At 44.2% G+C, this 26,917-nt stretch overlaps 1 protein-coding gene across 1 annotated transcript; it reads right to left on the bottom strand.

The window, feature by feature from the left end:
• Positions 1-12,030: 12,030 nt before the first annotated feature.
• LOC123095029 (DNA (cytosine-5)-methyltransferase CMT1) lies at positions 12,031-26,264 on the bottom strand. Its single transcript, XM_044516864.1, has 20 exons — positions 25,667-26,264; positions 25,527-25,549; positions 25,327-25,426; positions 15,937-16,044; positions 15,738-15,872; positions 15,536-15,635; positions 15,095-15,288; positions 14,944-15,009; positions 14,604-14,840; positions 14,406-14,464; positions 14,266-14,332; positions 13,722-13,790; positions 13,534-13,620; positions 13,356-13,443; positions 13,032-13,132; positions 12,896-12,928; positions 12,695-12,738; positions 12,553-12,622; positions 12,364-12,467; positions 12,031-12,211 (listed from the first exon to the last, which is right to left on the bottom strand). The coding sequence occupies exons 1-20, from the start codon at positions 26,174-26,176 to the stop codon at positions 12,031-12,033; spliced, it is 2,376 nt and encodes a 791-aa protein (XP_044372799.1). The 5' UTR covers positions 26,177-26,264.
• Positions 26,265-26,917: the final 653 nt, after the last annotated feature.

Genomic DNA, 26,917 nt, shown 5'->3' with positions numbered 1-26,917 from the left:
TGGCCTAGTTTTAAAAAATAGGTTATTGCGGCCACTAGCAAACCGTGGAAAAAGAACTGCCCTGACTACAAGCAAACAAATAAACAAGACAACAAGGAAATAAATAAGTAGCAAACTTACGCTAGGCTCTCACGGCTATTACACATATTACATCCACTGGGCATCAAAGTTCGCCACCAGCAAATAAACACGCCGACAAAAGAATATACAAAACTGAGAGCACTTCAGAAGGCACTAGGCCTGGCCAAGTCGCCCCCCCCCAAACAGCCGAACAAGCTGATTAGATCTCAGTTGTGTCAATGATAGATACATCACCCGTAGCTGTATGTCATGATGGTGCGCAAGGCAGTCCTATTACATCTTCATTACATCTTTGACTTCAAGTCGGAGCTGAGCTTAAGCAAGCCTTTATGCTTTAAGTTGAGACTAAAGAAGTCGAACTGATTGAGGCAGCGATTGCACAGAGGTTGTCTCACACCTGCTGGTGAGTAGCTTCAACTCACTGTCTTCATCAAGACAGGACCTTGGGGTCATCTCGCTGTCCTCAAGATGGTTTGGCTCACTATCTTCCCTAAAGTTCTGCCTGGCATAAGAGATACGACTCTGAAAGAGAAACAAGGAGACACGTAACAGGTTTCACAATTATATAAGCAAATAAATGGATCTGTTCTGCATAAGGAACATGTTTTTACAACTACAATTTGAAACTGGTAGTTGTTGCAAACATCCAATCAGATGTAAACAGCAAAGCAAACAGCAGTGGAGGAAATGATGCCTATCCAAATCTATACTAGAACAAAGTTTGAAGGCTTGAGAAGGATGAACTTACATTACATGTTAACACGGGCTGGACAAAGCCCTTCTCCATGTTGATGGAAGGATAATTCAATAAATTCCCCAAAGAAAATTCTTTATAAGCGTTGCCATTATTCTACATTTTGCAAAGAGTAAATATAGATCAAATAATATTGGAAGAAACAGAGGATAATGAAGCTCAGGTGCAGACTGATGATACATAATCAAATAGCAATTAATTAAGTACAACGTTACAAGGCAAAAGGGAGAGAGGTACTGACAAGAGCAATGCAGAGCCCAGTATTGTTGTGAGATCGTATGATCCTTTGAGCAAGGAGATTCATCTGAAATTAGTTTTCATACAAGAGAGAAGGTAAGGCACATGCAGAAATTTAGGAGTTCAAATTTTGAATTGATATCATAGACAGTACCTGACGCTGGGCTCTCAGCAGTTCTAATAGGGGTTTGGCCACTGGAGTAGGGGTAAAGTGTGGTACAGTTGGGCCTGTGTTTTCTGTGGCTGCTGATCTATCTGATTTAACAGGTATCACTACCTTTTCCAAATACCTAGTTTGTACTCCTTGAGGATCTGCACTCACCCTCTTCCTTTTGGACATCTATTACGAAAGAACAACATTTGACTGGAAAAACATAGTGTGACGACACATGGAATAGGTACAGAAAATGGATAGGTATGGCATATACTCATATATGATGCTTAAACTAAGCAGATGGTGTAACAAAGTAGAAGTAATGCAAGAGGTCAGATGCAAAATATGTGCGACCAATACAACCTTGCCAAGTTAGAGCAAGCACCTTGATGGGTGAATAAGATAGGCCATCCTCCACCATGCCAAGTTTGTTAGCCAGTGGATTGTTCCGCAATATTCCTCTCGTGCGCCCATTCTCATATTCATTTTGATAATGTTCAATATCTGACATGCATGAAAACATAAAAACAAGTGAGATTATCTTTGTAATGCAGAAGTGATTCTAATCCAATACTGCCTCCCTGTAAACCCCTTTGTGCTATCTCTGCAATTCTTTTAAGAGATGCCATGCATGCTGTAATTTGGTGTGTGCATTAATATAATGTGGCCTACTACTCAAAATATGAGAGCTCCAGAAGTGATGACACTTCACAGATGACAGCTTCAACATATAGTAAAGAAGAACAAGTCGACCTGACCTGACAGATTCAAAATATACTAAGGGAGAACAACTCGACCTGACCAGTCGACCGCAAGAGAAGAGGATCATCTTAAAGAAGAGCAGAAGAGCAAGCAGATTGAAGATATTACAAGTCTTTCAATACAATGTCGATTGGCCACCCATGATGAACCAGAGCGCACAGAGAAATACTATTCTTTCCGGTCTCTCCATATGTGGCTCACATGCATTTCGAAACTAAAGTAGGAACATTTAGCTGACCAATTGAACATATCTCAGTTTTACTAATATCAACATAATATCATATATGAATTTGTGCAACTAAGCTTGTTTAGCTCGATGGGTGGAGCAGTGCTAATATGACACGAACCACTTAGGTTGATCGTGGTCATCATAAAATGGGGAAACCATAAGCATGATGAGTATAGTGTTGACCGTGGCAGTGGGATGGCAGATCTGAAGTTGCAAACCACGCAAAGGGTAGTTAGCAATCGATGTTTGCTTTGAAATAACAACTAAGATTTGGTATGGACAAGAAAGTACAGTCAACAAGTGACAAATAAATGCAATTCTGATATCTCTATATGTCGCGACATGCATTTCGAAACTCAAGTGGGACCTTTAGCTTACCAATTAAATGTGTCTGTTAACTAATATCAGTATCATATCACAATCATATTTGAACAATTAAGCTTTCGAATTTTGAGTGTTGTGTTGTTTAGCTTGAAGGGTGGAGTAATGCTAGTACGACAGAAAGCACCTACGCAGATCATAGTAGAGTAGATAAAAGGGGAAAACCCAAAGCTTCAAGAGAAAACAGGAAAGTGGAACTAGCTGGACCAGTGGGTGGCGCACATGCTTTTCAAAATGAATATAGGAACATTAGGTGACCAATTAAACGTTCTCTGTTTTAGTGATATGAGCATCATATCATATTCGTATTTCAACACGTAAGCTTTGGGTTGAGCTCTTGAGGAGCAGTGCTAGCACGACACGAAGCACCTACGATGATGGTAGTGAATATAAAGGGGGGAAATCATAAGCTTTATGAGTATAGTGCCCGTGCCATGGCGGATCTAAAGGTGCAAACCGGACAAAGCTACTTCGAACCAATGTTTGCTTTCAACTAGCCACTACGATTTGGTACAGACAAATTACGATCTATTTTCCGGGTGAGTTCAATAACTTAAGAACATATGGAAGAGTACCACCTCTCTTGCGACGCCGTGTAGGCCTCTGCTGATACATTGAGGGTGCTGCGGGTGCGATGGCTGTCGGCGGTAGGGAAGAAGACTTTAGACGGCACACGGCCGGGTCGGGGGATAAATCCTATTGCCGTGGATGAGGCGGTCGTAGGAGCGGCAATGGCAAGGTGGACGATGGCGACGATGAAGTGACAGGACGCGATGAAAGGATCCTGGTCCAGCGTCGTGGATGAGAGACGTCCATCTCTTGCAGTGGACGACGGGGTAGGGGTAGCGGCTCGGGCAAGGTGGATGATGGGGTGGCGGACGGAGGAGGCTGGCCACAGTGGGGAGGTTGTCGTGGCACCGACGGTGTATGAATGGGGAAATGGAGGGGAGGGGGGATCTCAAACTTTGGGACGCGCTTCTCTGAAATATGGGAAAGTTACGAACTTATCCCCTGTTTAAAATTTCGGACATTGTGTCAGTTGGGGATAGGACGGTAATCTCGCATCTCCCAAATATTTGTCGGTAACTATTTCGGGCGAGGAGAGCGTGTTTTGCTGCCCACGGTTGGCGCCCATGGTGTATGAACGGGGCTGACAGGTAGGGCTGTTGTGTCACGTGTGAGGGAAGTTACACATCTGCCCCTATTTAAAATATTAGCCTACATCGATTTCGGACGAGGAGAGTTTGTTTTGCTGCCCACCGTGTATGAATGGGGAAATGGAGGAAGAGACACATGTCTTTCGGACGAGCTTGAATCAAATGTGTTTTGCCGCCCACGTTTGGCGCCCACCGTGTCTGAATGGGCTCAGAGGCCATCGTGTCACGTCTGATTGATGTTACTAGTCCACCCCTATCGATAGCAGTGTAAATCCGGTCGATAAGGATGTCAAGTGTCAGGGGTAGACAGTAATTTCCATCTTGCAAACACTTGCTTCGGGCAGCCCACAAATTATAGTGGGTGTTTAGCCGCTTCGTTCAAAACTTGGGAGAATTAGCATTCACGTTTGCCCTGGGCCCTGGCAAACTAAATTCAAATCCAATTTGTATTCGATTACGAATATCCACAGATAATTCTACGTTTTGTTATTTATTTCTTCAAAACCACAACAAAGATTTATTCCACCTTTATATATGATTATGATTTAGAAATGCCATGATCTTCGAATTCAGTAGGTTGGATACACTTTGAGTCAAACAGTTATTTCATCCAATACAATATGCTCACACGAAAAACAGTTCACCTTATGTCAATCATACAAGTACTGAGGATTACCTCGCCTAAAAAATTCGGATCATTACAACACATGGACAACATAGGGGGTCTTGCAACATAATCCATTCAGAGACATGACACAACATGCAAGTACAATAATCTAATGACAATTTCAACTGGTATCTAAACAAGAACCGGGATTACCCTGGGCTTCAGATAGCAGAAACAGCAGGACCTCCTCCGTCTTCAAATGCAACATTCTTACTTCCTCCAATTCTTGGGTTGCTTGCATAATGCGTGCCGCTAATTCCATAATTTCCAGCCTCAAGATAAAGATTACCTCATTCATGGCAGCCACACCATCTCTTTCTGCCTCTAGTAGAGCCTCAAGCACTATAATATCTGTGCTCAGACTGCTCTCCGGCGGTGTTGCCTCTGAACTGCTACCATCTGGTAACATGGATGGCGCACTGCTTCCACAAATAGATTCTGGGGTTGTACATTGTGTCCTAGTGTGAACGGCATCCTGAAAGGTTTCCGCTGGACATAAGTAAGAGATAGTTATCGTATGATCCAGGCAGTAAGCTTACATGGTAAACGACATACGAATTATTGCCGAGCATGGCAAGCTATATTTAAATGGTTCGAAGCAGCATCAGCCGAAAAGAAATTAAAATGGTAAGATGAAACTAGGGATGTAAGTGGCAAATAAACGACATCCGCCAGTCCCATCTAGTTAGTTTTTGCTAGCTCCCTAGTTCATTTTCCTCAAAAAACAAAAACTCTTTTGAACTATCATACCACTAGTGGACTTTAATCGGGATTAAACGGGACCCAGTTGACATCCCTAGTTGAAAGGGAGTGTACCACCGCTATATTTAAGTTGCCAAGGCATCTAAGCAGTTGAAATAATCTGAGAAAGCACTTAACAGTGTGGCCTCATATAAACTACGAAGACAGTCTTGTGATGAAGTTGAGAGGAAAAGTTAAGGACTCAAATGAACTAGGCATGCATTTCTTTACGATAGTACAGCAGGCACTGCTGACATATTGGCCAACTCAGGTATAGCGTAACAACAAACAAGCATTCGAATCAAGCAATACAGCAAAGTAGACAACTGAACTATTTGTAATTTGTAGGATTACAGGTTGAGGGCACAAGCCAAGAAAGCAGCCCACTCGCATTACATTTCACATGTACTAAAACACACTGGCTTACCATATGTTGCTGTGAAGCCTCGCTGCTGTTGCAATGTTCTTTGAAGATATCGTCAGCATCCCGTGGTTGCAAATCTAGTTGTTGTAGTTTATTCTGCACCCTCTATTTAGGTAAAATTAATTTTAATCGCATGCACTGGTCCGAATTGATCATCAATGGTTCATCTAAACTAATGAAAGAAGGGTGTGTGTATACACGACAACATATCTGCTTCCCTCTATTTTTATGCTTGTTCGAGGTGCCAGCCCCAAAAGAACAAATATTTTGCTTGATGGGGTTGGAAGCTCCATAATTAATAGAAGCATCAAATTAGTCATGCAACTTGGGAAGATCAAGAACACACAAACAAGTAATGAACAGAGGCTCGGAGCAGTGATATAATAGCTAGCATCAGAAAATGTAGGGTAAAACGAACAAAAAGCAGCGGAACCACATGCTAGTTTGCCGATGTGTAATTAAGCATAGAGAACATTAAGCAGTCTGATGGAACCAACATGTGGCATCAAAAAAGCACCATTATCATAAATATAGCATTCAAGAAGTAAAATAGTAGGCAGTGATATCTAGGAAGTACAGTAATACTTAGGACAAAACTAAAGCATATTAACTATATGTGCAGTGGTATGTAATTTAGCACATGTAACATGTTCACTGCCAGAAGTATGGCCCTACAGGTGCAAGCAGAATAATGCATCTCATGAAAAACTAAATGATGCCCTGAAGAAATTCAAAGGTGCGGTGCTTATGCTAAGAAAGTGAACGTAGGCGCCGGCCGTTGGATAATAGTACCTGATTCTCGGTGGTGTATGGGTATCGTTGTCATACTTGATAGCTAAGGATCATCGATGGTGCTCATGTTGCGGTTGAGTTTGGGCCGGCTGTCGCCGTCACTGAAGCGGCTCCGGTGCTACGGTTGCGGCGCCTGTCGACATACAAGAAAGCTCATCTGTGGTAAGTGAACAGCTGCACAATAAAGAGAAAAAACGAAGGAGTACAAATCGAAATAACCTGATGAGGCTACGGCGTCGGTAAAGCAGGGCCGGTGGAATTGAATATGGCATCCATGGAGCGGGTCCGGTGCAGTGGACAAAGGCTTCGGCAGGTGCGTTGTATAGTGCTTTCAGTGAGGCGGATCTGTTGTGGCGGACGAGGGCGTGTATGAAGGGCCAGCGAAGGGGCGAACGAGGGAGTCAGTGAAGGGCCTACACTATGGTGGATGAGGGCGCCGGTTAAGCAGATCCGGTGCGGTGGACCATGATGGCGATCAAGGAGATCTGGAGGGGTGGACAAGCCAGTCGCTGAAATGGCTCTGGTGAAGTGGTGAGTTGGCAGTTGGGGGTTCCAAGGTGCGGAAGGTAGATCTGGCGGGGTGTGATGTCCACCGCTACGGCGGAGGACTAGATTCGGCGGCTTGCCGTGGTTGGGGGAGGGGAATGGGAGGGGCTCTGGGGAAGAATGTGGGGGCAAAGAGGGGAAACAATGGAGTTACCAAAGCAGCCCTTTTTCGTTCATGTGGCAGGGGTAAAACAGGAATATCGCAGGACTAAACTTTCAGGCGCGAGATATTTCGATGTGAGCGGGAATTTTGAAAGCTTTTGGCGCCCGAAATTATATTTTGCTCTTGTACGGCCAACTATGATATCATGGCCGAGAATTTGTTTGTTTTGCATGCCAAAAAAGTGCAAGTTTTGAAAATCAATGTCTCCAACTCGAAACTTAGATTGGCCATTCAATTCAAATATGGATCATTGAGCTACTACAAGAAAATACCATCATACGGTCCAATTCAAATGAAATTCCAAATGTGTTTATCCTAAATATGATGACAAAAGCAAAAATGTGTATGTGTATGAATAAAGTGGATGATTATAAAGTTTGAACATGCCCGTATGTGTATATCTCTAGGTCTGATATATGAATTTGAAATCACGAAATCCCAGCTTAAAAAATGTACCTCCGTTTAAATGAATTACAAAAGCTAATGATGGAGTCGAATTCCAAAATTCCAATCTTAGGTTTGTAATTCTGGTACAACAAGGTATATCACGCATGTTCAAAAGTATCGTTATCTCATAGTCCAAACTGTGAAACAAATTGATCAACCATGAGTGCACACACTATTGACCATGTATATCTCAATTACGCTAAAGTCCCTCAAATATAGACACCTCACTCTTTATCTGAAGCCACCCCCCCCCTCGTCGCCCCCCCCCACACAGAAGTCGTTCTCTCCCCCAAACACCAACACACGAGCACATTAACACCCCTCTCTCTTCTAAAGTCCTGACCCCAATATAGGTCTCTATCACTTTGTCTCTCGGGCATGCACACATCTCTTCCCCCACTCTCTAGGTCTCCCGGCATCTCTCTTTCCCAAGCACACACACTATGTAGAGTGTATCTTTCCCATACACACAAAACGTCGCCCCAAACGTCTATCTCCCTAGTTATGTGGTTCTCGCACACTCACCTCACACACCACCCCCACTGCAAACAAGCACACTTTGTCTCCTTCTGCACCACTCTCCTCTTTCTATCTCTCCCATATGCGGACCTGCCCCAGCTCCTTCCCTGTATACATATATGTCGTGACTCTTTCCATAGCTCCCTAATATATCATCGTTCTCGATCTCGCACATTGTTCTCTACACCATATATTCTAGATATCTCATGAAGTCCCTATCACACACACGGTGACTCGCTTCCCTTGCATCTCTGTACATAGGCCAATTTCGAACAACATCAACATTGTCTCCCTATCTATATGCCATTTATGGACACAAACGACCCCTCTCGCCCCCTCTCTTCCTCTCTCTCTCTCTCTCTCCGTTGCTAGCTCTCTCTCTCTCTCTCTCTCGCTCTCACACCCCTCTCCCACACACACACACTCGATGTCGCTTCCAAATAGTCTGCTCCCCCCGCCCGCACCCATGCTATCCCACTACTACACATGTCACACCATTCCCCCTTCCCTTATTCTAGGTTTACATTAATAGTGGTCTCTCTACTCCACATACACGCACTCCCTCTCACACACAAACGCATGCACAAACACACACAGACATGCACAAACACCCATTTATCAGGATCCTCATGTGTCCGCATGTGTATCTCACACACTCACTCTCTAATTATGTATATGTGTCTCCATGTTACACAACACAAAGCCCCATGTACATGTCTCTCTCTATCCTCCACACACATAGACACAAAGAATATGTTATCATTGCCTCAGTCTCTAGACATGTCACACACGCACACTGTCTCTCTCTCTCTCTCGCAAACACGCTCAACAAGGGTTTCCCCGTGAATAACTTACCGTCTATTCATCAACAGTCGTGGCAGTACGGCGAACACGAGACGTGAAAAAAATCTACATGTGCTTAGACCACCTAGTATGACTACTAGGACTAGAGAAAGCCAAAAAGCGCGCCGCCGTCACCCCCTCCTTATCGGTGACGAGAAAACCTTTGTTTTACACAGTCGAGAAGTCATTGTGCTAAGGCCCCACATGCTGAGGCGTTGAATAGAATGTAGATGCTAGTTTACGGAAACAAGTACCGATAATATGTTTGTATCTCCATACTTATATTTCTTCTCTTATAAAAAACCGAGTTGGTGATTATGGTATGCGTGCCATCTTGCAATACAGACCGTCTAATCTATATCTGACGGATGGAAATTATACTAAAAGATACTCGCACCCCTCTCCACATTTGTAGAGAAGGCCTTCCCTCGTTCATCCTTATCTCCAACAACTCATTGTTGAGAAATTAAGAAAGGAAGCCTCTGCAACAAACTGGCCTGGTGCTACGTCTTGAGCTAGCGTTGGTTTTCCCCGAAGAGGAGAGGGTGATGCAGCAAAGTGTAGCGTAAGTATTTCCCTCAGTTTTGAGAACCAAGGTATCAATCCAGTAGGAGGCTCCTCAAAAGTCCCACGCACCTACACAAACAAACTAAGAACTCGCAACCAACGCAATAAAGGGGTTGTCAATCCCTTCACGGTCACTTACGAAAGTGAGATCTGATAGAGAAAGTATGATAAGATAAATATATTTTTGGTATTTTATAATATAGATGGAGAAAAGTAAAGATGCAAATAAAAGTAGATGGAAAGCAAATATGATAAGAGATAGACCCGGGGGCCATAGGCTTCACTAGAGGCTTCTCTCGAGATAGCATAAGTATTAAGGTGGGTGAACAAATTACTGTTGAGCAATTGATAGAAAAGCGAATAATTATGACGTTATCTAGGCATGATCATGTATATAGGCATCACGTCCATAACAAGTAGACCGACTCCTGCCGCCATCTACTACTATTACTCCACACATCGACCGCTATCCAGCATGCATCTAGAGTATTAAGTTCATAAGAACAGAGCAACGCATTAAGCAAGATGACATGATGTAGAGGGATAAACTCATGCAATATGATATAAACCCCATCTTGTTATCCTCGATGGCAACAATACAATACGTGTCTTGCAACCCTTTCTGTCACTGGGTAAGATCACCGCAAGATTGAACCCAAAGCTAAACACTTCTCCCATGGCAAGAAAGATCAATCTAGTAGGCCAAACCAAACTGATAATCGGAGAGACTTGTAAAGACAACTTAGTCATACATAAAAGAATTCAGAGAAGATTCCAATATTATTCATAGATAAACTTGATCATAAACCCACAATTCATCGGATCTCGACAAACACACCGCAAAAAGAGATTACATCGAATAGATCTCCACAAGAGAGGGGGAGAAAATTGTATTGAGATCCAAAAAGAGAGAAGAAGCCATCTAGCTAATAACTATGGACCCGTAGGTCTATGGTAAACTACTCACAACTCATCGGAGAGGCTATGGTGTTGATGTAGAAGCCCTCCGTGATCGATTCCCCCTCTGGCAGAGTACCGGCGAAGGCTCCAAGATGGAATCTCGCGGATACAGAAGGTTACGGCGGTGGAAATTATGTTGGACTATTTGATTTGTATTGATTTGTTGAACTATTTGATTTGTATTGATTTCTGTGATGAATAAAAATTAGGTTCCGTTGAATTTGTGCCGAAACACGCCGAATATGGGCCGAAATCGGTCCAATTTGCGTCGAAAGTGGGCCGAAATCGACGTCGGGGGGGGGGGGGGGTCGGTTGGGAACCCGAGCTCCCCCATGCTGATTTTTCCGCCGGTTGGCCCCCAGGTGGCGCTATTTCAAGCCCCTGGGGAGGGGGGCGAACGGCTTGAGATGCTCTCAGGTTTCTTGAGAGAAGTTGAGAGATTCAGATCGTCAGGTCTAGGCCTGACACCCACATTCTCATCCATGAAGGCGCGGATCGATTCCAGTGTAGTGCCAGTCAACCATGGTGATCATGGCACATTGGCTGTTGCCATGTTATGGGGTAATGTAGAAAAATCCAGTTAACAAAGTTGTAATTTTAATCACTACAAAATACTGCGCTGTAAACTAAAATAAAGCACATTGGAGTATTTGGGATACTGTAGTCTGCACCACCCTTTAGCATCAATCAGTAGTTGGCCCCACCAACGGGCAAGGGAGTGCCTGGGTCAGTAGATTTTAAATCTGCACCTGCCTGTAGGTATGGATCATATAAAATCATAAAATGTGGATTTGTGGACATGAACAAGTTCAGGCAAAACATATCACACACATAATACAGAGAACAATTTATATTTCGGCAAACATATTGAGTGAATGTGCTGAGCCAGGTCCCTGGTACAGCGGCCGTCGTGTTGGTATCATGTCATTCAGAAGTAGCATGAAGAGTTGCAATCTGTTGTGTACCTAAAACTTCTGAAATCATATTCAGCTACACTGAAATCACATATAGTGAAAATGATTCTGATATAGTGTACAGAATCATCAGAATGAACTCTGAAAGAAAACATAAGAGGACAACTGTTTACATACAGAGACAATATGTTTCAATCTTGTTGAGTATCTCAAAATTTAAAACACGGTAGGAATAGAATTCTATTATAGGTTGAGGAGTATTTTTCAGTTCAAAGAACAGTATGCTACTACTATTGAGTGATGACAAACCAAATACGATATTGCAGATGCTACACCAAGAATTTGCCCCATTTCTGCATAGAGGCAAGGGGAATTCTAAAGCTGCAAGAGCCTTCATTCCCTCCGGAAGAGATGTGGTCTAGCTTTAGTGCAAAATACAAACAGACCCATTTCCTCTCAAAATACATAGTATAGGGGTTTAATCAGAAGCTCCATTTCCTCTCAATATCTGAAATATCTGAATTTGAAGGAATAGACAGGCACACAATGGGAAAATAACTAAACTTAGTTTAAGTTACAAACGTTTCAAGAGTTGGACCACTCAGTTTTTCATGATGAATGACAATGTTTCGACATCTCACGCAAGCTTATGACCCAAATCAACAGCAGGTCAAATAACTATTCTGCCTCCACTACTTCTCCACTACTCCTACAGGTGATACTGTGGCTGCTGCTTGACCCACAGAAGCAAAATCCTCAGGCAGCTTGAACAGTGGCTGCTCTCCAACCAGTGCACCACGGTAAGCCTGTCCAAGGGAATATCCCAGAGCTCGAGCAACGGGAACAGCAACCGCATTGCCAACCTGAATATATCTGCATAGAACGTGCACAGCACACAAATCAGCTTCATACTAAAGATGGTCCAGAGATTCAGAGCTACTGGCCTTACAGAAACCATACAGTTGTAGTTCCTTTCAATGCAATGCACTACTGGATGATGTTGAGTTGATCAACTTAGAACTTACTTCTGCTTTATAGGGCCAAAGAGCCTGTAATAATCTGGAAAGCCTTGTAACCGTGCATTTTCACGGATGGTCAGAACTCGATGCTGGTTGGGATGCAAGATAATCTGCAAAACACCATCTCAGTCATAATAAAAGCAATCGGCAAGTTATAAAATCATAATAAAGACCAGAAATTTGTTAATGGCTTACCTGGTTGTGAGGCTCAGCTCTGGTGACAACTGTTGGAACAGTTTCATCCCACCACAGGCGTCCGAATGGTCTGAGAAGCAACATGACAAGTGTGAACAGTATAGTTCTACAAATAATACAGAAGGATCATCAGCATACTTACTTCGGTGATTTCCCCTTGATGTAGGTCATGGCATAGTAAGGCACCTGGCAGAGAGGCAAGGATGATTAACACTTGCAAAATATACATACATTACAGCTGATGAAACTACTCCACAAAAGATTCAAGTACCAATGGTTTTCCAGAAGGGAGAAACACACGAGGAATGTGTGGATTAAACTCAACAGTGTTATTTTCCCCAACCTGGACACCCTTCAAATCACGGAAGTTGGCGCCCTGGAATAGAATAATTGCTAAGAAATAGAAGGATAAGGCTACAAGAGAAAGAACATGAGACTGATCAGCACTAGCTTGCCTTTCTAAAAGGAATCTGCTTCACTCTTTGATAATCATCAGTGCTTAACTCTAGCGGTTGATGATCAAACAGTTGACATGCCTTAGGACTAGGAGTAGCATCTCCAGATGAGTAACCCTCCATGTCTTCAGATAAATGACAGAACAGAATAACTTAGAACAGTAACATAATCATGAAATCATACACAAACATTATAATAGTGAAAACTATGGCAAGGTGACATCATTGAGCCACCCAGACAGAAAAAAAAGTGCGACTCTGCGTATGCAAAGACAGAAGGCATAACAAATGAAAGGAAATTTCATTAAAAAGTAAAGACATGAAGTTTGCACACTCAAGAGGTCACACCTTTACGGCTGAGCCGGATGTAGCGCTGGAACTCTGTTTTGGGGTTAATGCGATTTTCCATGAGATCATTAGGTTGATAGTTTGGAACCTGTAGAAAACATTGTAATTCATAGAGATATAACAAAATTCAAGCAGCATTCCAGAAATAAATGAATGGAGTAAAAAAGTCATTGCTAACCTTTGGTAAATCAGATAGTGCATCTTGAAGGACAAGAGCTTTCTTTAAACGTTTGTCGTCTATTTCATCATATGCAACAAGACATTGCTGAGGACAGAACAACATTTTAGTTAGAAGAAATAATAGCAAAAAAAGTGTTCAAGAAAATTGATCACAGAAACATGGTGGGCAGTGATGTATTTTCATACCGAAAATGCATTGGGTACAACTCCTCGCTTAACAACATCATGGGTCGGAAGCGGGAATTTTGGGAGAACCTACATTGCCAAGTGTACCTTCTTATTCAGCAGTAGTGTCACAAGGTAAAAAAAATAACACAGAAAAGAGACAAACCCCAGAAGGAAGAGCTCCCCACAGAAAGGCCCGCATCCTAAATTGAGGTAACCCATAACATCCTGCAACCATCAATCCAAGCCTAGCTTGGTATCTCATGGAGACAAGACGACTAAGCGCATATCGCCCCAGGAATCCATCTGCAAATTTTAGAATGTCTACGACATTTTCCATCAGAACATATTTAGGTCGCAGATAGTTAACAACATCCATAAAGACAACCAACTGTTTGTTTCTATCATCTTCCAGCGGCTCATTGTAATTCCTGAATCTGTTCAATCCACTGATGCCTTGGCAGGGAGGACCCCCACAGATAACATCAACAGAGCCCTTTGAGAAATAACGAATTAGACACCACATGAAAACTAACCCAAAAGGAACAAAGAGGAATTTACTTACAGGCAAGGGCAAAATAGATTCCCTATATCCTCTCTGAACAAATTCCTTAATACACTCAGGGGAATCGCTGAAATGCGAACAAGGATGAGGCACTATTGGCGAAAATATATGAAGATAAATGTAATGAAAAAGATACCAACCTGAGTCCATCAATTGGCTCCCATGAGTCATAACTAGGATCATATGTTTTCCACCGCACCTATAAAATAATTCCTATCTTTAGACAAAAATCATATAACTAGTGTTCTAAGTAACAAGTGCAGAATAATACAAGCAAGGAAACAGTAGATTACATGAACTACACAGATAGGTTATTTGAGCAATGAACTCTATAGTACCTTGAACCACAGGCCATCTTTTCCGGTTTTATTAGGATCGCCATAGCATATATCAAGAAGCCTCTCTACCTCAAATAGATCATTTGGTAGGGCTTCGTTTTCATCGCCTTCGTCATCATTTGACATCTGAGCCAGGTCAGAGCCAGAAGAGTTGCTACTGTGGACGACATACTTCTTACAGAGTGCATTCCAGTGCTGGAGGAGCGCAAGAAAATCTTCCGCCTTCTCATTTCGTACCTACAACTCAGTAGCAACATCATATAAGTTAGTTGATGAAAGAGGCAATGCAGCACAGTCAAAAAGAGGGAATGCAACTCAGTGGCACTTTGCCAATTTCTACCTGGGTGCTAGGATGGTTATGCTTTAGACTCTTGCAAGCATATTCATTCATGTCTACAGCCCATTTCTGCACGAGAACAACATTAAGATTGTCAGTTATGGTACCTTCAGGGTCAGCTAAAGTATTAAGACTTCATAGGCACAAAACGTACAGTATTTAGTTTGATGCCGGACAATGCAGCACCCAGGCAAAGCCCGGTTGACATGGCACCACAACCAGAGTAAAGATCCAGCAGAGTTGCTGTTTCCCTTCGTGCACCAGATGATGCCACAGGGTCAGCCACTGGTTTCCCCTCTTCACAGGAAATATCTGATGCTCCTTCACTATCTGTTGCACCATCGTTTTCTACAACAGAATAAACATGACAGGATTTTTCATGGTATACAATGTTGATCAATACATTCTTTTATTTCGCCGAATGTACTTCTGAGATGTATTAAATCAGTACTGTCCTGTACCAGTTCAGTATAAGTTCATGATCACGCCATCCAAGTCTATATATCTTTTAAGATGCTTACAAGGAATAAAAAATAAACTAGGTGATATACCTATGATGATTGCAACAGATGTAAGTAAATCCAGAAATGGTTACCTGCTGGAATATTTGCAAATGTTGAATACGCAACTGAGTATGACATGTCGTAATACAAATCAGAATTTGATATTAACTGATCTCTTTCTTGAGGTGTCTTCTGTAAATATTTCACAAAATAACAACAAAAAGATCAGCAGAAGCATGACAAGTAGTATGTAGCAAAAACTCTTTTGCTTGAAAGAAAGAACAAATAACTTACACTTGGGTCAACATAAATGATATTTAGTTTAGATATTATTGACTCAATCATGTTATCATTCTTTTCCTCTGAAAGGAAAACACGCTTCTGATCATGTTCATGATCATGGACCTCTAGCAAGTTGGGTGAGATGACCTGCAAATTTGTCTTAGGCACATGCTGAATGGTATTTAGGAGAAAAAACTTCTTCATGACATACCGTATCTTCGGCACGGAAAAACCAGCGGCATGTGAAATATAAGCCATGATCGGTTCCTTCAAAAAACTCTGTAATCCGGCCAATGTAATTTTCCTCATTGGGACCAGCCTGCAGTCACTCAAAATAATAGCATGATTAGTAAACTTCGTTTAAACATACTCCCTCCGTCCCAAAATGTAATGTCAAGTTTGACACTATGAACATTTTGCGAGAGAGGGAGTAGCTTATAAACAAGAAGAATGCAGATAAAAACATAGAATATTTTGCCTATACCCATCATGCAAACGAAATAAAAAGAGCTTGAACATTATCCATGACATTTCTTAAAATTCAAAGTAAGACAGATCAGATTCACACATAATATGGGACAATAAATTTAAACATTTGAATTGAAGATATAACACGAGAAAAAGAGTTGTACTGTAGGAAATCAGGAGGAAGAAAAGAAACCAATTGATAGCTCAAACAATCTTGATTTAAATTTCGAACACAGGAGCACAGAAAATTCAAACACATGAAAAAGGTTGACAAAATATTTTGGAGTAAATGAGAAGGCCTCTAGGTATGATGCAGGAGAGATCAGAGAAGACAAACTTGTCCTAGTCCTATTGTGTTTAAAAGGAACCAATACCTTGTCAATCATCAATCAATAAATTCGGAAGTTGATTTACATGCACGTCTTTAATCACCATCATCCAATAGAATTTAGTTTTTATGCAAATTTTAGTATACACAGTACAGTATTCTGAGTGCATGCATTTTGCAGTCACAAATTGAATGGATAGAAGCTATCATCACGCCAGAAACAAAAAGATGCACAACACTTCAACAATTGGCATGGCAAAAATGGTAGTAACACAGACTGTATTAATCATCTTCATACGCTGCAATCATGTTGTACAAATTAACCTTCTAGCTAAGAAGATAATGGCAGTCGATGAATAATCAATGCAACTAATAAATATTTTAAACGAACTGAGTAATAATTTCTCCGAACTCAGTAAAAATGGGTGAATAGCTCCCATGCGACGTCGTTGGTGTGAATTGTCTCTCATGCGACGTAGTTGGTTATAATCGCTCTCATGCGACATCTTCGTTGGAAAAAATAGCTCCCATGCGACACTGCTGCCTAATCCAAAGACACATGTTTAAAACTCGAATCAGGTGAGCAGGACCCACAGCATGGGACCCACTAACTTATCCAACTCAGCATTGGTCAGGTGAGCGGGACCCACAGCATGGGACCCACTAACTTATCCAGGTCAGCATTGGTACAAGAGGACACCGAGCCGTGCCCCGAGCCGTGCAGCACCCGAGCCCATCCTCCCCCCTCCCCCTCCCCGACCGTTGTTGTTCTTTTTCTCCGGCGACGACGCGCAGCAACGCCGTTCCGGGCCGCGACCTAGCAATGTCGAGCTCCGCTTCAGCCTCCCGCCGCTCATGGCCGCGCTATGGCGCAGTGCCCATGACAAGATGCCCTGCATGCCCACGTATCGCACCCCTGAAGCGGCTAGTCACAACGACCGACAAGAATGGCAACCTTGGGCGGGAATTCGTGAAATGCGAGAGCAAACCAGAGCAGGGAAAGGTGAGATTTTACTTCTCAATATGCCAATTTTGGTTTTTGTCTCCCAATTTCATATTTGCCCATTTTTCCCCATCGGATTTGGGATTTAGGGTTCATCTTTCCGATTTCAGAAATTGAAGCAATGCACCCATTTTGAGTGGCTAGATGAGTACATAGAGCGGATTCAACTGGAGGGTGCATCAGGGGAGCTCGATTTACTGTTGGAGGCGGAGAAGTTGGGCAAGTTTGGATCGGGCGCATCTGGATCCGGGGCCCCTGGATCTGGCAATTCCATCGGGGGCGCCCGCCCTTCCATTGGTGCTACTGTGGGGGATGCAGGAGTGACGGCAGAGCTGAAGAAGCTGAACAAGCAGATGAAGAAACTCATCAAATTGCAGAAGCAGGGCAATTTGATGGGGCTGATGGCCGCACTTTTTTATGTTTGTGTAATTGGTCTCGCATTTGTTTATGTGATGATAATTAGTCGTAAGTGAATAGATTGGGCATCATTTGTAATCGGGATGATATGTACATTTGAATAAAAGTGTTGCGCTGTATGAATTCAGCATGTCCTCTCCACTCTGTTTCGGCCCCGTTTTTTAGTTCTTCAGTTCGTCATCAGTTTCAGTTTCAGTGGTAGAGGGAGAAAAGGAAAAAAAGGTTCGTCCACAGTTGCCCGAAAAGGCCAGGCCCATATAGAAGTTAGGCAGGGCCGAATAGAACATATCCAGGCCCATTGATAAAAGGAGTGCAAAAAAAGTGCACACGGTCATTGACATCGATATATCTTTTCGGCTTTAGATCATTTCACAAATTTTAAGTTTCCTGCAGTCACGTTTTTTGAGATAACTCATCTGATAATTATTTGAGATATTTTTATGCATAAGCTATTTGAGATAATTATTTGAGCAGTCTTTGTGAACCAAAAAAGTTGCAATTGTTTGGTTCTAGTTTATTTCAACCAAGCACCATTTCTTAATATATTTTTTTACTTGTGCTATGGTGTTTTCAAAGTTTTTACTCGTGTGTTTCAACCGAAAAAGGTTGTGCCCAAAAAAGAAGACATCTAGTGTGCCCCTAGTAGCATCTCCTTACAACATAGAGGGGCATCCCCTTACAACCAGGGGCGGATCCATACTTGGTCATGGGTGTACACCCAAATCTTTTGGCTAGACATTTTTATATATGGTGTATACTTTAATACATTCAGTGCCCAAATGACCTTTCTCGCTAATGCCATGTTTGGCAGCAAAAAATGACATAGCAAGCATGATTTAAACATCAAACAACACTTGCGCATGTCATCAGCACCAGATAATTAGCATTTTTCTTGCCCATTGTCTTCAAATGCATTGTATACCAACTGTATGATTATGTAGTACAGTACATAATCTTTATTGTCAATTTCTTGGTAACGTACATTTTAGATACCAGATCAATTGTTTTTTAGTACACATGGCCACATAAATAAAATGCAATGGAGAAACTTTAGGACCGAAAAAACATATAGATAGATAGTGGGGCATCGGGTACCCTAGTAGCATAGATAGATAAAACATATAGAGGGGCATCCCCCCACTACATATAGTTCATAAAACATGAAAGTAAAATAATTAAAACTAGATATATAAAAGACACGGGCACACACGCCCGAACCAACACAAACACAAACTAGAGCCCCAAACTAGATAGATAGAAGACTCGCCCCTTGAACAACTCCTTGGCCCCTCCTCCTTGCCACTCCTTGGCCCCTCCTCCTTGGGCCCCTCACTCGTCATCCTCCGGCATCTGGTAGGGGAGGGTGTGCATGCCGTTGGGGTGAGGGAAGATGTGGTGGAAGTTGGTGAAGATGTTGTAGGTCGTGAACGCGATAAACTCGCATCCACACCAGAACACCTGGCCGAGGAGGTGGTGAGCGTCGTAGGGGTTGGTGAAGGTGACGTGGAGGCCGATGACGAGGCCGTTGGCGTTGCCATCGTACTGCTCGTGGAGGTGGAACATGGGCGGAGTGCCCGGAGGGAGGTGGCGGTAGCCGGCTTGGAGGAAGAAGCGAGCCAACTCTCTAGGGCCCCTCCACCTAGAGATGGCCCACACCCTCAGGCTATTCTCGACGACGACTCCGGCCGGGTACTGCCTCTCCGGCACGGTGCGAGGGCGACGGTAGGTAGGGCCGTTGAACTGCATGGTGGCTCGAGTGGTGGATTTGGCTCGAAAAGAAGAAGGGGAGGAGGCTTGAGAGATGAGTGTGAGAGGATGAGGAAATGGTGCCCTTTTATAGCCGCGTTGCAGCTGTGGTCAATGTGTACACGGTGCCTTCTGGATCGTTTTCTCTTCTCCGTTCGCACTGGCATAAGTAATTGCGGGCATTAATTCAAAAAACGGCGGCCAGAGCATCCAAAGAGGCACGGGCAGCACAGGCGAGTTGCATCGTTTCGTGCACTTGCATCGGCGGTGACAGGCCCGTTCATCCGCGCATGACACTGAAAAAGGAGCTGCGCCACATCTGCACCACCGACGCGTCCGTCTCGTTCAAACATGCATTTGTTAAAATAGCTTAGATGCGACGTACCTATACGCTGCGCCCCTGCCGTGCTTTACTGCGTCGATGCGTGCATGCAATGGCGGGCTAGGTGTTCACGAGCAAAGAATAGCTAGGCTGCGACGTTGCATGGCATGCATGGGACAGGGATGGCCCACATGTCATTGACCCTCTCGCATGCAGCCCATCCCCCTCTCGACGGCCGTGCGCACGCACGCCAGGCTCTGCCGGGCCCGATCCGCTCGGCCCAACGTCACTTAGATGATCCCCCGCTCAACGTTATCTGTTCGTCAGAGAGAAAAAACGGTGGCCAATCAGATTGGAGCCCACGGATCGCCCCCACGGAATCCTTCTAGAAGGCCTATCCGACGGCCGCAGTTTGGCGTTAGGGTTAGATCGACGGTGGACGTTTGGCGCTAGGGTTACATGGGGTTTGGAGGCAGTCAACGGGGTTTTGAAAGGTTTGACCGAACATTCAAATGTGTATAACTAATTCAAAAAAAATCTAAAAAATGAAAAACCTGCGCATATAGCCTTTTTATGTTACATAGTTATGATATAAAATGATAAACTTGATCTAATGATCTTTGCTTGAAAAAACCTTCACAAATTGGACTATCTCGACTGAGGTTGCATGGAGTTCACAGGAGTGAGAAGAGGGTTTGAGGTTTTGAAAATGCAAAAAAATCAAAAACATCACCTTAGCTTCATTTTAGAGTGACTAAGGAGGATCTGAAGTTATTTTTGCATTTAAAATTTTAAACTTGTTTTATTGCTAACTTTGTATTAAAGGGTGTTTTTTCAAAAATAAATTAAATAATATGAATACTTATTCAAAAAAAGGTGAGACTTCGTATTGATCCTATATAGGTATAATATAAGCTAAGAAAATCTTTTTTGGGTGATTTTGAGAAGGTCGAAAAAACTTGCTTAGAAATGGGGCCGTTTTCCCTTACTTTGGAGCCTGTTTGGACAACATTGTCCGTGACTATGAGTTGGAATTCACAAAAAGGGTTGGATTTATGAACTAAAGTGCATAATAGTACATAAAACGATGCAACATCACAGAACAAATAAATGAACTCAAAAAATATTGGAGATAGGTTCAAATTTGAATATCGGTTCAAATTTGAATTTTATTTCAAGTCAAATCAACATCATAGCACATAAGTTATCACATGAAAGAACATAAGTTTTCACATCAAATGACAACAAACTTAAGTTTTCACATCAAATTTGAATGATTTCGACTCTATTTCTTTTGCTTCTTTCTACCACTCGATTTCTTCTGCTTTTTTCCACCGTTTGGTTCCACGGCGCATAGTTTGTTGATGCTGATGCTCTTGATTTTTGGCCCTTGCAACTCCCTAGCCCCTCAACTTTTGCACCTGACCATGTCTCACTTCTTCAGTTTGCACTTCTGCAGATTGAGTAGATGGCACACATTGTTCAACTACTTCAGTTTGCAACTCAACACTTGGCAGCACAACCTCCAAACATGGCAACACAGTTGTCAAAGCAGATTCGAATGGCAGCACAACAGTTGCTTCATCTGCAACAGTTTCAGATTGCCCTAGCGTCTGCAAAACAGATTCAGTATGCATCACATCGTCCAAAACACAAACACTTAGCTCATGTTCAGCAGTAACAGTTTCAGTTAGCTCCATATCTTTGTCACCAAACATTATCTGCTTAGTGCTCTTCCTTCTATAGCCACTGAGTCTTGCTTTTTTCACTGGCCAGCATTGTTCAACAACAAGCGGTGGGGCTTTTTCTGCACGCTTCCTCCTAAAAAATAAAGCATTTGACTTGGTTAGATACTAGAACAAGTAGCAAAATCAAAAACTTGCAAAAACAGTAACATAAACATACTTTGGCCTCTGAGGAGTGTAGATGCACTTGGATGAACCAATTCTGTGCCCAAGTACCTCACACAACTTGCACCTATTTTTGTTACCTTTTTGAGCCCTTTTGGGCTTATCATTCTTTTCCTTTTCCTTTTTCCCCTTCTTACTACAACCACCTTTCTCAAACCAAGCTTTGAATCTGCTCTGTTTAGGCCTCCCAGCCTTTCTTCTAGTGACAGGGGGACACAAGGTAAATTCTATTTCCACCTCAGGCCACTGAGATTGGTCAGTCAGTGCAGGAATTGGACTTGCATATGCAGCTTTGAATTTTTGTACTGAATAATACTCATGCAAATATGGGTGCATATTTAACCTGGGTTTAGATGCCAAAAAAAGTATGGAATGCTCACATGGTTTTCCAGTGTGTTGCCACTCTTGGCAAGTGCACTCATGCAACTCAGTATTTACCACATGCCTCTTGCCACTCTTTGTATCTCTAACTTCAGCACCCCACAAGGAAGATTTCTCAACAGATAGATGTGAAAGATTTCTACTCCTGTTGACCACCTGTTGTACCACTGCTGGAAGCTTGTCCCCTTCCAAAATATTAGCAATTTTTCCTCTCAACTCCCACAAACGCATGATCATGATTCTTATTTGGTCCACCATGTCATGCACAGGCAAGTCTTTCAAATGCTTCACTTTGTTGTTAAAACTTTCTGCCAAGTTGTTATTGATATGATCACATTTTATGGCAGTATTAAAACCTGATCTATACCACAACAGAGAATGGTGGGTGTTCAACCATGAAGCAAATTCATTATCACTACATGATGCCAATATCTTACCAAGGTGATAGGAATGTGTCTGTCTGGTGTAGGATCTTGCTGCTGGCCACATGCGCCCAAATTCATCTCCTCTGAATTTTTTTATCAGATTCATCCACATATGTCCAAAGCACTCCCTCTGCTCAGCATGGGGGAAAACACTTTTTACTGCATTTTCCAACCCTTTACATGCATCTGTGTGGATGGCCAAAGGAGAAACTGGCCCTATGCATCTTTTCAGTTGCATCATGAACCATATCCATGATGCCTCTGTCTCTGATTGAAACATTCCTATTGCAATTGGGAACATCCAGTTGTGTCCATCTAGAGCATTGCATGCAGCCAACTGACCATTCCACTTTCCAGTCAAAAAAGATGAGTCTATGCTCAAATATGGACGACAACCTGCTTTGAATCCATCTATGCAAGGCTTCAAACACATAAAAAACTTGCTGAATAAAACCTTGCCATCCTCTGTTACCTCTGTATCTATCTCCACTACACTCCCAGGTGACCTCTTCTCCACCTCTGCTTTAAAACTATACAACATCCTAAATGTATTTGCCCAGTCACCATACAATGATTTCATGGCCCTTTGTTTTGCTTTCCACACTGTGGTATATTGCAGCTGGATGGGGTACAACTTCTCCAAGTCAACTTTAAGCCTCTTTGCAGTAGTGTTTGGAGTCTTGGCTAAAATAGGAGTAATCTTCTCTGTAACCCAAAGCTGTGATGTCATCTTTGAAACTCTCTGTGAAGTGGTCATACATGTATGCTGGTGTGGTATTTGATTTACCCTTACTGTACTTCCATCAGGTTGTAGTCTGGCAGACAAGTACCATTTGCAAGGATTGCCACCACCATCATAACCTTTGCACCGAGCATAAAATTTCTTTCGATCAGTCCACATAGTCTTGGCATCAAACTCTTTTTTCACTGCATAGGTCCTGAAAGACATCCTAAACTCCTTCATGCTTGGCCACAACTTTCCCACCTCAATAACTGGGTTCTCTTTGTCATACAAACAAACCAGCTCATTATCATCTGCATCATCCACATCATCTGCAGCCTCTCTCATCAGGTGTTCTTCATCCTCATTTGCATTTCTAGGGCCTGTGTTACCTTCAGCTGGCAAAGAACTGTCATCCTTCTCCTTATCTTTGTCATCAACTTGAATGCCAAACATTTCGGCCATATCAATGTCAGATATTGGTGTAATGACCAAATCTGTTTTTTCATTCAACTCTACTACATTCCAGTCAACAACAATCTTCCTAGCACCATGGGTTCCCTCCTCTCCATCTGCATCAATCCCAGTATCTTCAGCTACTATAGTCGGTTCAGTCAACAATGCCAACATCTTCTTTTGTGAAACCCACTCATCATCTTCCATCTGTGCAGCCATCTTTGATGGCACATAACCAACTCTGGAATGAGTTTGCAGATCAATTAGCTCTGCATAAAATGTTACTTGTTTGCTTGCCCATCCTCCTTGCTGATCAATTTCAGCAACCATGGATTCTCCATCTTCAATTCTCACATATTCACCATTATAGTTATCGAAACGTTGCAGAGATACCTCTTGTTCTGGACCCCAAACAATACTCTCCCCAATTCTCTCCACCAAATTGCCCACGGCCTTCTCCTTCATGATCTCCAATTCCTGGGGATCAACATCTGCAAAATCGACATCCAACCTCACGGTGGTATCTCTATCAATGTCTTGGACACTGCCATCACTGAGCTTGGCTTTACAGGGAAAAAATTCCACTATAATTGCGAATGTGGTGGCAGAACCTGAACCTCCCCTGTTTTGTCAATGGCAGGCAGCGGCGGCAGTCACTACCAAATCGAGTTCGATTCTAAATCGCCAAGAAAAGAGGGTGGCATTACCGATTTGAAGCACTGTCTCCTCGGGGCAGCCCGTCTCCTCGCTCCATCTCATCTAGCCCTCGCTCCATCTCCTATCCAATCAAGCAACAGGGGCAGCATGAGGCCACAGATTTATTCAAAATTCAGTGGAATGGGAGTAGTGTTTGGAAAATACTCACTCGCAATAGCCGCTGCAGGGATAGGCGCTCCACCACCGGGCCGCGGAGAAGAAACAACCCCCGGATCCAATGGAGCCCGATTCTAAATCGCCAAGAAACAGAGGGCAGCATGAGGCCACAGATCCCCAAAATTCTGGGGAGTGGGACTAGGGTTTCGGGCTCACCTCGCAATAGCTCTGCCGCTGCCGAGAAATGCGCTCCACCACCGCGGAGAAGAAACCACTGGCGGAGAAGATGCTTACGGCGGCGCCGCTCGCCCAGTCCAGCACGGGCGAGTCGAGCACGGTCACACAGTCACCAGTCGAGTCGTGGACGGTTGACTCTTGACTACGTGGCCATAGGTGGACCCCACCAGTCAGAGCACATAACCCCCAGTGTCCTAACCAAATCTCAGCCTAACGGACAGCCAACTAGCCGCGTAAATGGTGTGTCGCATGGGAGCTATTTTTTCCAACGAAGATGTCGCGTGCAAGCTATTACAACCAACGATGTCGCATGAGAGACAGTTCACACCAACGACGTCGCATGGGAGCTATTCACCCCAGTAAAAATGGTTCACCTTCACATAGACATCATCATTGAGGTTGAAGATTGCATCATCCACACATGCAGATGTGTAGTGGCATCGAGCGCCAATTTCCTCCTCCGGATCATTAGATCTGCGTGCACAAATGGAAGATCCGGTTTTTACATATTCAAAGCAGGGCAAAAGGGGCTCCATTTACAACCAGATGAGATCAAGAGCGAAACAAAACATACCGCCTAGCGCGTGAATCAGAATCCTGCGGGTCAAAGTAGAGGAAGTTTCAGTCGGCATTTCCAGTTCCAGTGCATGAAAGAAGAACATGATGCCTACCACCTTAGCTACGTGCTGACAAGAAAGGATAGACGGCATATACCTTGGTTGCGTAGCGGTGCGGCCACCGTCGCCTGGCCTCGTCGTCCGGCACAGTGTCGCCCACGAAGTGGTCCGCCGAGCCTTCCGGCCTCCCCTCGGCGCGCGGCGGGGCCACCCTCTTCGTGGCGCCAGTCGTCTCCGCGGACCCCTCCCCTCCATGATCGGCCTGCTCCTCCGCTTCGAGCGCGGCCTCCTCCTCCTCCTCGATCAACTTCATCTCCTCCGAGTCCGGCTCCTCCGGGTACATGTCGTCGTTGATCCCGCTGCCGGCATCGTCCACCTCCATCGCCCCCGCCGACTCCGGCTCCTTCCTCTTGCCCTTGGCTGCTCTCTTCCGGGCGCCTGTGCTCTGCCTAGCCGCCTTGCGCCGGCGCTTGCCCCCGCGCGACGTCGAGCGCTCGCGCTCGACCTCGGCCTCCGCGTCGGCGTCGGCCGGCTTGGTGTTGGACAGCAGGCGCGTGGAGCGCCTGGGCTCGGCCGCCGCGGGCGTCACCGGGGACATGGACGCCATGGGTGGTGGTCACTGGTGAGCGAGGGGTGGGGGGAATGCGAGCGCTAGGGTTTTGGGTTTGGCAGGGGTGGAGGCGAGGTGGACGGGGGCTTTGCCAGACGAGATTGAGATCGGAATGGGGGAGAGGGAGGGAGGGGGTGGTTAAAAAGGGCGTTGGATGCTCTGCTCTGGCGAGGCGATGGAAAAAGGTGGGCAGGCGGGCGGGAATGCGGAATCGCTGTGCACTGTGTTGGCTGGCTCGTCGAGCTGATCGCGGAGGTGGTGGGCGGGTTTCGGCCGTCCCACCTCTCCCACGTCCGTCCGTGGCTTCCGTCTGAGCCCACCCTTCAGAGGCTCGCGCACGCACGAGGGGGACGGGCCGGTCGTCCTCTATTTCTGGCCGCGGTCGTCGGGTCGTCGGAGGGGCGGGCGATGATGAGATACGATCAGGTGGCTGTTAGGAAAACGCTGAAATCTTCTGCTTTGCTTTTGGGGTTGCCGTTCGTTGCTCTCCTGCCGGCCTGCTGCATGCTGCATGCGTATGCGTACGGGAAAGAGGAAAGTGTGGATCAGGAGGATGTTCCGCGATCCTCTGCCCGTGCTTTGTTTGAATTTTGAATTTCGAAAGCTAGCGCGGGGATGCACAGAAATCTTCTCGTTTGCCGCTTGTGTTCCGTTTGTGCTCCCACGGTTTGTTTGCTTGTTTGTTGCCGTCTCGATGGTTATGGGAATGGGTTTGCATGATTATGGAATGCAGGATCT

Source organism: Triticum aestivum, chromosome 4B (assembly GCF_018294505.1).
Source record: "Triticum aestivum cultivar Chinese Spring chromosome 4B, IWGSC CS RefSeq v2.1, whole genome shotgun sequence".
Lineage (NCBI taxonomy): Eukaryota > Viridiplantae > Streptophyta > Magnoliopsida > Poales > Poaceae > Triticum > Triticum aestivum.
This window is presented reverse-complemented; position numbering and strand designations above follow the sequence as displayed.